Consider the following 14,739-nt stretch of genomic DNA (forward strand, 5'->3'; position numbering starts at 1 on the left):
AATAGTCAACAGGGTCGCAAGAAGCGTGTGGAGAAACCAAGGCGCAAAATAACTGCCCATGAACTGAGAAAAGTCAAGCGTGCAGCTGCCAAGATGCCACTTGCCACCAGTTTGGCCATATTTCAGAGCTGCAACATCACTGGAGTGCCCAAAAGCACAAGGTGTGCAATTCTCAGAGACATGGCCAAGGTAAGAAAGGCTGAAAGATGACCACCACTGAACAAGACACACAAGCTGAAACATCAAGACTGGGCCAAGAAATATCTCAAGACTGATTTTTCTAAGGTTTTATGGACTGATGAAATGAGAGTGAGTCTTGATGGGCCAGATGGATGGATTGGTAAAGGGCAGAGAGCTCCAGTCCGACTCAGACGCCAGCAAGGTGGAGGTGGAGTACTGGTTTGGGCTGGTATCATCAAAGATGAGCTTGTGGGGCCTTTTCGGGTTGAGGATGGAGTCAAGCTCAACTCCCAGTTTCTGGAAGACACCTTCTTCAAGCAGTGGTACAGGAAGAAGTCTGCATCCTTCAAGAAAAACATGATTTTCATGCAGGACAATGCTCCATCACACGCGTCCAAGTACTCCACAGCGTGGCTGGCAAGAAAGGGTATAAAAGAAGAAAATCTAATGACATGGCCTCCTTGTTCAACTGATCTGAACCCCATTGAGAACCTGTGGTCCATCATCAAATGTGAGATTTACAAGGAGGGAAAACAGTACACCTCTCTGAACAGTGTCTAGGAGGCTGTGGTTGCTGCTGCACGCAATGTTGATGGTGAACAGATCAAAACACTGATACAATCCATGGATGGCAGGCTTTTGAGTGTCCTTGCAAAGAAAGGTGGCTATATTGGTCACTGATTTGTTTTTGTTATGTTTTTGAATGTCAGAAATGTATATTTGTGAATGTTGAGATGTTATATTGGTTTCACTGGTAAAAATAAATAATTGAAATGGGTATATATTTGTTTTTTGTTAAGTTGCCTAATAATTATGCACAGTAATAGTCACCTGCACACACAGATATCCCCCTAAAATAGCTATAACTAAAAACAAACTAAAAACTACTTCCAAAAATATTCAGCTTTGATATTAATGAGTTTTTTGGGTTCATTGAGAACATGGTTGTTGTTCAATAATAAAATTAATCCTCAAAAATACAACTTGCCTAATAATTATGCACTCCCTGTATGTACTCAATAGACCCCCCACATGTTACCGGAGTCGGGCTCAGTATCCTTCGGTGTGTGAAACAAAGTTTCCAGTCTAAACACACACCGGTACTGTTGCCAATAAGGATATGACTGTGAGCCCCTTGCCCCTAACTGAGGACTTACTCTGAGAACCTCTGCTATGTACGGTAAACCTCTGTTATAATAGATATCAGATAGTTTCTGCCAAGTTGAGGTCCTTCCAAAGTGCTTTGCTGACAACTCTTAGCAAATGTATGAATGTGTCACACTCTGATTACACCAATTTCCAATATATATCCCCATCATCTCCCAATGAATCCATATATCACAGTATATTCTCAGATTCTTTTTTTCCCACAGTGATACCCTTGAATATCTGATTGTATATTCTGATTATATCTACTCAGAGGACTTTCAAAAGAATCTTTACTAATACAGTGAGGGAAAAAAAGTATTTGATCCCTTGCTGATTTTGAACGTTTGTCCACTGACAAAGAAATGATCAGTCTATAATTTTAATGGTAGGTGTATTTTAATAGTGAGAGGCAGAATAACAAAAAAAAATCCAGAAAAACGCATGTCAAAAAAGTTATAAATTGATTTGCATGTCAATTAATTAAATACATATTTGATCCCATATCAATCAGCAAGATTTCGGGCTCCCGCGTGTCTTTTATACAGGTAACGAGCTCGTTACCTGTATAAAAGACACCTGTCCACAGAAGCAATCCATCAATCAGATTCCAAACTCTCCACCATGGCCAAGACCAAAGAGCTGTCCAAGGATGTCAGGGCCAAGATTGTAGACCTATACAAGGCTGGAATGAGCTACAAGACCATCGCCAAGCAGCTTGGTGAGAAGGTGACAACAGTTGATGCGATTATTTGCAAATGGAAGAAACACAAAATAACTGTCAGTCTCCCTTGGTCTGGTGTTCCATGCAAGATCTCACCTCGTGGGGTTTCAATGATCATGAGAACAGTGAGGAATCAGCCCAGAACTACATGGGAGGATCTGCAAGCCAACTGGGACCATAGTCACCAAGAAAATAATTGGTAACACACTACGCCGTGAAGTACTGAAATCCTGCAGCGCCTGCAAGGTCCCCCTGCTCACGAAAGCACATGTACAGGCCCATCTGCAGTTTGCCAATGAACATCTGAATGGGTGAAAGTGTTGTGGTCAGATGAGACCAAAATCGAGCTCTTTGTCATCAACTCAACTTGCCGTGTTTGGAGGAGGAGGAATGCTGCCTATGACCCCAAGAACACCATCCCCACCGTCAAACATGGAGGTGGAAACATTATGCTTTGGTGGTGTTTTTCTGCTAAGGGGACAGGACAACTGCACCGCATCAAAGGGACGATGGACGGGGCCATGTAGCGTCAAATCTTGGGTGAGAACCTCCTTCTCTCAGCCACGGCATGGAAAATGGGTCGTGGATGGGTATCCCAGCATGTCAATGGCCCAAAACACAAAGCCAAGGCAACAAAGTAGGGGCTCAAGAAGAAGCACAGTAAGGTCCTGGAGTGACCTAGCCAGTCTCCAGACCTTAATCCCATAGAAAATCTGTGGAGGGAGCTGAAGGTTCGAGTTGCCTGGAAACCGCAATGACTTGGAGAGGATCTGCAAAGAGGAGTGGGACAAAATCTCTCCTGATATGTATGCGAACCTGGTGGCCAACTACAAGAAACATCTGACCTCTGTGATTGCCAACAAGAGTTTTGCCACCAAGTACTAAGTCGAAGGGGTCAAATACTTACTTCACTCATTGACATGCAAATCAATTTAGAACATTTTTGACTTGCGTTTTTCTGGAATTTTTTTTTGTTATTCTGTCTGTCACTGTTAAAATACACCTACCAGGGGGCGGGGCCGGGCCGCCGAGCAGAGCGGTCGCAGGATGGCTGAGCTCCTGCAAATGCAGACATTTTAAAGCTTATGGAACATACCTTTAAGCACCCAACTCACCCACTACTGCGGCCCTCGATGGACACAGGTTACCGGAACCAGGGAGAGGCTTGCTCCCCGAGTTTTAGTCCCCTGGAGGGGAGATATCTGCAGCAACGAGCGGATCCTTCCCTGGCGGTGAGCGGACGGCCGCCGCTCCACTATCCCGCCTAACGGAGCCTGACAGCAACTCTACACCTGTGCGGCCCCGGTCCCGTTTCCCCCCCCTCTGGACCGGGGGGGTGATCCCGGTCCGCACACGGTGACCGCGAGCGTGAGGCAGAGGGGCTCGATTGCTGCCTCCAAAATGGCGGGCGCCATGAGGTATATCATCTCCCTCCCAAGATTCCAGCTAAAATGGCTCCTACCTCCTGATCCCAGCCATCGCGGCCACTTAAGCCAGCAAGGAGAGGCACAGATGACCCGAACCAGCCGGAAACAGCGGCTGCATGGGAGAGACGGAGTGGTGGGCAGCAACCTTCCCTACCAGGAGCGAGTATGCCAGCTGCCGGTGCGACAACTGTACTGGAGGACCGATCGGGCGCTCCCACAACACCCAGCCTGCAACAAGTCTGCCCGACCTGCGGACTCTCACGGTCTGTACTCCACGACACACCAGATGACAGTCTGAAAAGCCACCGACTAAAAGAATCCATCACCTGTCTCACATATAGCGACAGCAGTTCAACAGAGCAGACACCGGGAAAGCACTGACGAATCCACATGCAGAGGTCTAGACTCCACTTCCGAGCACCGGAGGGGTCTCCTGAGCAACGGAACAATGCGGACTCCTGGGGAACCGAGCTGTATTCTCCACAGAACTCTCATTATACGTATGGTTCTAATGTCTTAGCTAATTGCATGTACCTCTACTCTATGCCTGATATAAATATGTGTCCACATACCCATTGGCTTGCCCCTTGACAGCATGCACCCGGCGGGGACTCTTACTCATAAAGTAGCCTGCTCATATGCTTTTTACACACTACCACTGAACCATAGCCTGCTACTCTGCTGACCACATCTTGCAATAGGATGTTTTCACGTTTAGTAAAAACTCATAGTAAACGTGATTTTCTGCCTACATGTAGCTCAATATTCAGAACCAACATATCTATACATTAAGCCTACAAGTCCTATATACCAACATATCTTTTCAAGCTTGCCCAGCCTGCAACTTACACTGTGTTGGTTTCTGTTGGAATTATTACCTTGGCCTCCCAGCTACTAACCATGTAGACTTAGCTTAATGCAACACGCAGTCACGTATACTATGCCTAGGCAGACTAGACGCATGTCTCACCACATTGCTAAACCGTGTACCTACTCGAACAGCTTTGTTCACACTATGTTACTATCTGCCTTGTTGCACCATTTTGTCGATCCTTGACTAATCTTACTTAACAAGACCATATGTCATACCACCAAGATCAATCTGATGTTATTCTAATGTTAAACTATACCTTTTATAAAAACAAAAAAGTGCTGTTCATCTGACATGTAATATATGCTGCTGGATAATCTTTACTGTTGCCAATTACAATGTCTATGTAAACCTGTAAGTTAATGCAAAGCACTACAAAAATAAAGAATAAAAAAAAAAAAAAAATACACCTACCAGTGAAATTAGACTGATAATTTATTTGTCAGTGGGCAAACGTTCAAAATCAGCAAGGGATCAAATACTTTTTTCCCTTACTGTATATGTCCAAAATATATATATCATATGCACATTATTTCTGGGATATATATATATATAAATATATATATATATATATATATATATATATATATATATATATATATATATATATATATATATATATATATATATATAAATATATACAGTTGCAAGAAAAAGTATGTAAACCCTTTGTAATGATATGGATTTCTGCACAAATTGGTCATAAAATGTGATCTTATCATCATCTAAGTCACAACAATAGATAATCACAGTCTGCTTAAACTAATAACACACAGAGAATGAAATGTTGCCATGTTTTTATTGAACACACCATGTAAACATTCACATGCCTATCCCACTCATATTTAAACTCCCTCACTGTGTTAACCTCTACACTTCAGCTGGAAGGCTATTACATCTGGTAGTGAATTTACTAAACAGCTTTTGAAAGAATGGCAATGGGAGTCTTTTGTTTTGTTTGCCCCTGAGAAAGCATTTGACCAACTTAATTCAATTTTTTTTTTGAGGCAGTACTGCCCAAATATGGCTTCTCGGCCAAGTTGTGCATACTTTGTACAGAAACCCCTCTGCCCATATTTTGAATACAGGTTTTGTTTTTGTTCCTTTTTTCATCACCAACAGTTCCAGACAGGGATTATTCTTGTCTGCACTCCTTTATATTCTAGCCTGGAGCCCATAGTGGCTTCGATCTGAGCTGATCAATCTATCAATGGGCTGCAGTTGGGTGACCAGGAATACAAGCTGAATCTATTGCAGATGATGTTCTTCTCACCCTCAAATATCTCGTCCATTAGATTAATCAACTACACCAGTATAGTAAACACTCATATTACAAGCAAAATAAGTCCATATAGCAGTCTTTGGGGTAGGAATTGCAGGCTGTATTGACACACCTTAAACAGGCATTTACTTTTGACTGGAGTTCGTATTACTTGACATTTCTTGGGAGGTATGCCTCTTAAGAGCAATGAATTACCCCTTTTTTCCCCTTTACTCTCCTGATATAGGAGTCTTGTTTACAGGTAACTTAAACGTTTCCAGGTACTTACAAGTCTGCTGAATGTGTCATTATATATTCCGCTCATTACAATAAGCATTGATTTAATATAAGTATTTAATCTGAAAGTTATGGAAAAACTAATAAAGGAATTCCCATTTCTAGTTACACTTTTAATATCACTGTTACCTGCTGTAATAGCATATATTTTATACAACCAGTTTTTGTCATTTTTTTTTTCTTAGCCCTAGAGCTTGGCCCACAGCCTCAAGGAGTGATCAGGGCAGATATTCTTTCAAGAATGAGAAATCTTGTAAACTGCTGCTTGGATTTCATTGACCTTTTCAACCAGGGTAAGAAAGGATTTATAGTCATATGACATATTGGCTAAAAACGGATTTTTCAACTTGGCATTTGTGAATTGGCATTTTTTTTTACTCAGCAAAAATTGAGAAATAAAACATGTGGATGTTCAATGGAAATAAAAAAAAAACTATTATACCACATTATACATCAAAATTTTAGCTTTAATGCAAAGTTCTACACTTGTGAGTGCACCTTCTATTTTGTTTTTAGCTCTTTATGTACCTTGTAGTTATAATATTGCACTATTGGAGTTTGCTCTGTCATTTCATGTTCTACTGGGATCTACACAATTGATTCTGCCTACACCTAATGATAATACTAGAACTTGTATGAAAGCTCTATAAAATGTGAGTGGACACTTATGCACTTTGTTGTTTGTCTTTAACCCAGTACACCAAATACTACACTATTAGTATTCCCCCTCTCTTTCTATCTCTCATGAGGATGGAGTAAATTGCATAAGAACTCAGGCCATTAGAAGAAATTCTGGACTATATTTTACTACTTACTGTATCTACTTTTTTCCATTGTACTATTTGTTAATTACTTGTTTGGGCATAGAGGGATCCCCATATATTTAGTGTTTGTTGCCTTCGGTTTGCTTGCACTATAACATCCAGCTAATGACCCTTTTCTTGCTAATCTTGTGTATAGTGGTATATATTCCCCTGCTACATTTATTTCAGGTCTGAAGGTTGCTCAGATCCGGTAACTGAGCATTTTCTTCTGTTAACGGAAAAACATCAACCACCATTATTATTATTATTATTATTAATATTATTATTGCCATTTATATAGCCCCAACAGATTCCGTATCGCTTTACAATATTATGAGAGGGGGGATTTAGCTATAAATAGGACAATTACAAGAAAACTTACAGGAACGATAGGTTGAAGAGGACCCTGCTCAAACAAGCTTACAGTCTATAGGATGCGGGGTGTAAAACACAATAGGACAGGAAATAGCAACCAAATAAGGTGGGAGTGAAGCAGAACTGGAGGAGAGAGTAAAGTGCTGCCCTTTAGAAGAGAGCAAGGGAAAGGTAAGGCCCTGGGGCGATTGCGCAGCTAAGCGGACAAGGGCACATTTTTGAGTGTGGGGATAGATGCATGTGATTGGTTGTGTAGGAATGTGTGGGTGGGATTATGTGGTGTGTGTTTGGTGGGGGTGGTCTTACCTCAGTGCCACTTGGGTTTTTGGGCAGCAAACAGCTTCGCTCCCACCCGCCCCATTGGGATATTTAGTCGCAGCTAGCCGGGGGTATGTCCTTGCCAATTAAGTTTGAGGCGGTTATGTCAATATGTGGAATGAGGTGGTCAAGTTTCAGGTCTCAACCTCCCCTGCTCTAAAGGGTTAACCTTAGGTTATCTGTTATGACATGCCCACCAAGCGAGGAAAAGGTCGACTGGTGGTAAGCATTGGAAGGAAAAAGAATTTATGCCGAGAGGGGAGGTGAGAAGAAGTGGTGCATAGGCTCATGGTCAGTATATTGGCAAGGACGGTTGGGTTATACTGTATGACACTATGTTTTAACTTATTTGTTCAGTTATTTATGTTTGATGTTTGGTTTATATCAAGTAAAGCTAAAAATTTAAATAAATTATGGATGTGTTATACAGTATTTGTCATATGTTATAATAAATGCTGTGGCCTGTTTCATCCATACTATGTTGTCTGTCATTATTGGGTGGTAATTGGGTTGGTTCTATGTTGGTATTCTGCATCACGATCCCCCACTACGTACATACATGTGAGGTAGAGGTTACTCTGGGAGGCCATAAGCTTTCCTAAAGAAATGTGTTTTAAGGCACTTCTTAAATGATTGAAGACTAGGGGAGAGTCTGATGGCGGTAGGCAGGCTATTCCATAGGAAGGGAGCTGCCGGCGAGAAGTCCTGGAAGCGTGAGTTGGCTGTACGTGTGCGAGCAGCGGACAAGAGAAGCTCACGGGCAGAGTGGAGAGACCAAGAACGGGCATACCTATGGATTTGTGAAGAGATAAAGAGGGGCTAGAATTGTTCAGTGCTTTATATGTATGGGTTAGCACTTTGAATTGACTCCTATAGTATACAGGAAGCCAATGTAAGGACTGACAGAGGGGGTGAGGTGTGAGAGGACCGACTAGAGATGAAAAAATCAGTCTGGCGGCAGCATTCGTTACAGACTGTAGCGGGCAATACGGCTTTTAGGAAGCCCAATTAGGAGAAGGTTACAATAATCCATGTGAGAAATTACTAGAGCATGGACAAGCTCCATAACCTCTACAGCGTACTGTAGTGCTTACAGAGCTTGGGATGTCCCTTTAAATGAACTCATTGCAACCTAATATAGGCAAGGACCATAGATTGTGAATATTGGTTATTGTGCTATAACCATGACGTTTTCAGTAGATTTTAAGTTGTGTGAGCCTGTATTTTCAATTCATTTCAGTATTTTGGCTCCTAAATTACATTGGGAAGACCAGCCAAACTGAATCATATTCTCAATGTGGCAGATGTTCTGACGCTGGACGCTTAATACGTGTGTCCTTTATCGACTCAGAACCTGCCAATTAGGCATGCAAGTGGAAAGGCTTTAAAAAGCCAGCCTTCCCTCACTGTCCGTTTGTGTTTTAGACCTTTTAGGAGTTTTCTGGGTGTTGTGGCTTGATTTTGTCTGTTTCCTGTGTTTGGCCCTGGCTTCTTATTTGACTATTCTCTGTCTGCTCCCTGTCCCAACTCCTGGATTGTTATTGGCTATTCCAATTTTTGGTGTCCTGGACATTAGCTTATTTTTGTTTTTGTTATACTTGTTAGAGGTGCCTTTCTTTTCAAATGAAACCAGACCATTCTAAAGTCTGGTAATACTTATTTATTTCCCTCTGTCTTTATCTGCTTTTAGGGATTCACTTTGGTTTATCAGCATTATTCCGACACAGTAATACTAATAATAGTACCTTTAAATAATTCAAGCAGCATGCCATGTTTCAAGCACAGCATTTATAGATAATATAATACAGATTATTACAGATAATTTAATAAAAATAATAAAATAATTTGGCTGGAATTCTCATCTAAATTAGGTACTTACCTATCTAATGGTCACGACGACAGAAAAGTGAATTTTTGTAAGGTAAACATTTTTGTAAGGTAACTTAATTTATAAAATAAAAAAAAGTCTCTTGCCAAATGTTTCGACATAACAGGCCTGCATACAATTGTCCTTGTTCATCCATAAAATAAAAAAATAGGTTTCTAGAGATAATTTATGACAAAAATATATATTTTTATCTAGGTACAGAGTTTCCATGTTTTGAATTGGAGATGTACAAAGTAGCATCCAAAGTGGATTACCCTCGAGATGCTGATGGTGAAATTGAAGGCATTATTCACAAGGAGTTGCAGGTAAGACCAAACTGATTAACATTGCCATAGAAGATACAGTTATCCCAAGGCCCTTTTGTGTTAGGCTGTGTGTTCCACTATTTTTTTCAACAGTTGGTACAGATGTAAGGTTGCCACATTTTTTGGAAAATAATACCGCCATTCTAATTTGCATAATTAATTATATATGCGTGACATCACAAGGCACGACATACATAAAAGAATGAGAACATTTGGAAGCAGAAAATTCTAAAATTTACTAATAAACTACTTACAATGTTTGTACTTTTTCTGACTGTGTGTATAGCATTGTAAATGTAAGGCAGTGTGTGTGTATGTACTGTCTGTATGAGTGTGTGTGTGTGTGTGTGTGTCAGGATTACAAGTTGATCCAGCACGCAGTACTGTGTCACACCTAGGACTAAGGATAACGTATAGCTGGACCTTAGAATGGACGGACTTAACATCTCCAAGAATAGTCAAAATACTTGCCGAGGTCAGGGACACAGACTCAGACACAAAGATGAGGGAAAGCCAAAAGTCAAGGATAACAGATATCAGGGAAGTCAAAACAAAGCCAAATTCAAATTCCAGAAAATCAAGATCAGGAACGCATTGAGTTAAAATAACCCTCTTGTGGATCCGATTGGCTGTAACCGGCCTTTGACCCCAAAGGCAATTACCAGGTTTCCATATGCATGATTGCTGCTGAGCACAAACCCTCCTGTGGATTTGATTGGCCATGACCGACCTTTGACCCCAAAAGCAATTACCAGGTTTCCATGTGCATGATTGCTGCTCAGCATAACTTTTCCTGTCAGGACGGTAATGTTGCTCGGCACAACTTTTCCTGTCAGGACAGTAAATGCCATTAACCACATTTTTATGTGCGGATGAATACGTGACAGTGTGTAGTAGTGTGTCATTGTCTTAATGTGTATGACGGTGTAATCATACTATTGTCTGAGTGTGTGTCATTGTCTGTATACTTTGAGTGTGTGTCTACAATGTCTGTATGTTATTTTGTGTGTGTATATAGTATATATCAATGTTTGTACATACCATTTATAACAGAGATGGATATTCTACACAGACTGCTGAATACACACACACAGACTGCTGAGTACATGCAGAGACTGGTAAATACACTCAGAGACTGCTGTGTCCACGCACACAGACTGCTGAATACTTACAGAGACTGCTGTACACACACACATACAGACTGCTGAATACACACACACACAGACTGACTGCTGAATACATACACAAAGACTGCTTAGTACACACAGACTGCTGTATACAGACGCACACTGCTGAATATAGACACACACAGACTGCTAAGTACACACACACAGATTGTTGAGTAAACACACACACACACACATTGCTGAGTACACATACACACAGATTGCTGAGTACATACACACACACACTGCTGAGTACACACACACACAGACTGCCGAGTACACACACACAGATTGCTGAGCACGCACGCACACACACAGATTGCTGAGAGCACACACACACACACAGATTGCTGAGTGCACACACACAAACTTCTGCATATACACACACAAGTACCTGCTCTTTAGACACAGCTCCTGCTGCCATGCTTCCATCTCCTTGACCTGCAGCTCCTGCTCCTCCTACTTTTCCCATGCGGACTCTATCAATGGAGAGGGCAGGGACAAGCTCATCTCAGACCTCGCCACACAGCCAACCACCGCCGAGTTTTCTTATTACGGCCTGAGAGCACTGCACACCCTGGTGGCTAAAGCTGATATTGCAGGACATTCTCTTCAAAGAAAAATACCAGCAATTGTATTGCCGGTATTTTTGCAATACCGGCACCAGCCACAGTGCATCAAATACCGGCCAGATGGCAGTTGGTTTGTGCTTCCATTGGATTGTACAAAGCACTATCAGGGTTCTAATCAGTGGGCAGATCATCTTTTCAAACCCTGTACTGCACAGAGGATCTCATTTGCTTGTCAATATCTATAATGCACAATTTGATCAACAGGCTCCCAATCGCAGGACAGCACGAGTACTTGCAAGAACTTATTATTGTAATTTGAGGGAAAAACTGGGGAGACAGGAACTGTGCGATACCGTCACCTCAGTTCTGCTGTTTGTAAATCACTATTATTAGAGGATCTGAATTAATGTGGCAGCTGCCGTCTTAGAATGAACTCCCATTATTTTCAACAGACAGGGACAAGTATGTTCTGTTGATGCACTGATAAACAATTTCTGTCTTCAGAACACACACAGGGTTATTTGCTAAAGTGAATTTCACTTTACGGCCAGAGTAGCTGAACTGAAAGCATAGGTGACTTTTAGCTGAATTACTCCAGTTTGGCTATTTTGACGTTATTTAACTGTGAATTTTCGCTTTAGAGAATGACCCTGGCTTTGTCTTCCCTGGCTTTGCACATGGTTATCCAAAACATCTTTGTTTACAGCTATCCTGATTAACAGAGCCATGTTGCTGCCACTTCTAACTCAGACTAATTAAATTCTTCTCTACAACTTATACTTGCTTATAACAATATTACCTGCAGGGACGGACTGACAACTCACAGGGCCCCTGAGCAATGGTGGGCCAATGGGCTCCTTCCTCCTAATGCAAGAATATTTGGTTACATGGAAGATTTATTTTGCTGCACCATTCACACCTCCTTCACACTCTTTTTGATTGTGCAGCTGTCAAACACATATCATGAGTGCCCTGCCCTGCACACAATATTACTGTGTCAGAAGCTTCACAGGCATGATTCCCATTGTGTTTGTTGGAGTACCACATGCTTCAACAACCCCCACCCTCTATCCCCCATTAAAATTAAGAAATAGTGCAACTTTATAACATGGTTGCAATGCATTTGATGGTTGGCAGGTATAGAATGTTGTCCATGTATGGGGAGGTGCATATATTTAACAAATTGTTTTGGGGGCAGTTGTTTGATATCGATGAGAATATTTTTGTGTATTTTTTTTAACAAAAGATGAAACAGTTAAACAATAAAGACACCTTTTCACAGCCTTCTTTGCTTATATTTACCAAAGGGGCAATATCAGTGGAGGGCATTGTATATGTGTATAGGGGTTACATTGTGTGTATTAAAGAGACACTATTGTCACTTTTAAAGTAAGCTACATCTGATTAAAAATGAAAAGTTTTCTGTATGGACAGAAATAAAAGTGATTTAACTCCTAAATGGCAGTGAATTTCGCAGTGATACTTCAGTTCTATGCACAAAAGCTACTTCATTAGGCTAAAGTTGTTTTGGTGACTATAGAGCCCCTTTAACAGCTGTAGAGTGTACATGTTTATAGGGATTTATATGGTTTGTGTGTGTATAGGGACTGTAGAGTTTGTTTAACCCCTTAAGGACCCCTTAAGGACACAACTTCTGGAATAAAAGGGAATCATGACGGAATATATCCGTCATGTGTCCTTAATGGGGTTAAAGGGGGTATAGTGTGTGTATGGGTTATAAAATATGTGTGTGTGCGTGTGTACAAGGGGTTGTAGTGCGTGGGTATATGGTATATAGTGTGTGAATGAAGGATGAGAAGCGTGTATAGAGGGTTATAGTACGAGTGTGTATATGGTTACACTGTGTATATAAAGGGTACTGTAAGTGTGCATAGGGGGTGTTGTGTATGTGTAAAGTAAGTATAGTGACTGTTTATAGAGGTGTAGACTGCATGTGTACATTAGATGTGGTGAGTGTGTTTATATGGGTATAGTGTATAATAGTGCAGTGTGTGTATAGGCAGTATAGTATGTGTGTATGGAAGTATAGTGTATTTATAGCATGGTTTAGTGTAATTATAGGAGTGGGATAGGGACTATTAATTAATTTGCTATTAATGTAATAATTAAAAAACAAAAAAACACCTTTAATTTAGGGGGACCTTCCAACCCCTGGTGGTCCAATGTGTTGGATAATGTCAGTGGGAGGAAGCTGGTAGCCTCCACTTGTCTTGCGTGCTCTAGGATGTAAAGTCAGAGCGTTGCAGTATTAACATTAGGCAGTGCTCTGATTGGCCAGAGTATGGGGCACAGTTATTAATGCACTGCACACTGAGTGTGGGAGGAAGGGGTTCACACACCCAGAGGTACACTTGCCAAGCTGCTGGTGCCCCCTCTTGGGCATGACCTAGCACCGGATGTCTTCCAAGATCTATGTAAATATACCACAAGTCTTGTAATCTTTACCTTTCATCTCCTTTACTTTATTTTTATTCAGGACAAAGACTACCTTCCTTTGAAGCCAGGAGATCCCACCTTCCAGACACTTAAAGGAACGGAGCTATTCTATGATGGCAAGGAAGAAATCTACCCCACGTTCATCAATGAGGCAGCTTATTATGAGAAGAAAGTTGCATTTATAGCTATGCAAAAGATCCACCAAGTAGTGCCAGCTCTTAAAGTTCAAGGATAGCTTCCATGGATAAAACACTGGAGAGACAAATAACTATTTTATTTCGGATTGAGCCAAAGCTGGATTAAGATTGCCTAGGGCTCTAGTTAGGATGACAGATATGGCCCCCTGCTAGAGCCCTGGGCACTGTTGCATGAATGGGGGGTGGGTTGAGTATTGTGTGTAGGGGGTGAATTTAAATTGTCTGGAGTGGTGGTGTGTGCCAGACTGTTCTATGTAGTGTCTGAGTGTTGTGTGTATCAGTGTTGGGGTAGGGGGTTGGGGGTCTGGGAAAGACTCTCCAAATATCTTTCTTTCTTTTTTTGTTTTCTTTTTTTTTTGTTTGTTTAACCCCTAAAGGACATTCCCTTTTAATCCAGACGTTTGGTCCTTAAGGGGTTAAATTTGACCTCCTCCTGCTTACCTGTTTGCAGATGGGGGGTATAATCACTAGTGGGTTAATGGCTAGGCAGCTGGATCCCTGGTGGTCTGATGGGGGAGCATTGTGGTTTGCACCTCTGTCAGGTGCAGACAGAGCCGAATATCCAGCCCACTGCCTAAGCCGCTTTACGGGTAATGCGTGTGTGCAATAAAATATATACACAAAGTGTCTTAAAAGCTTAGCAAATAGATTGTTTTATTTAAAAGTAGAGTAATGCAAAGTGTTGTAAAACTCTTGTTTATTACACAATCAGGTGCCAGCTAAAGGAATAACACTGTGAATTCTCCAATCAC

General features: G+C 41.4%; 1 protein-coding gene across 1 annotated transcript in view; it reads left to right on the forward strand.

Moving 5' to 3' along the window:
- The window catches only part of ACY3 (aminoacylase 3), a 61,560-nt gene extending 47,391 nt beyond the window's left edge, over nt 1-14,169 (forward strand). The window contains exons 6-8 of the mRNA XM_063444573.1: nt 6,092-6,199; nt 9,486-9,595; nt 13,831-14,169. Coding sequence (XP_063300643.1) covers nt 6,092-6,199; nt 9,486-9,595; nt 13,831-14,025 — 413 coding nt within the window. The 3' untranslated portion in view covers nt 14,026-14,169. The remainder of the gene's footprint in view (nt 1-6,091; nt 6,200-9,485; nt 9,596-13,830) is intronic.
- Nucleotides 14,170-14,739: the final 570 nt, after the last annotated feature.

Source organism: Pelobates fuscus, chromosome 1 (genome assembly GCF_036172605.1).
Source record: "Pelobates fuscus isolate aPelFus1 chromosome 1, aPelFus1.pri, whole genome shotgun sequence".
Taxonomy (NCBI): Eukaryota; Metazoa; Chordata; class Amphibia; order Anura; family Pelobatidae; genus Pelobates; species Pelobates fuscus.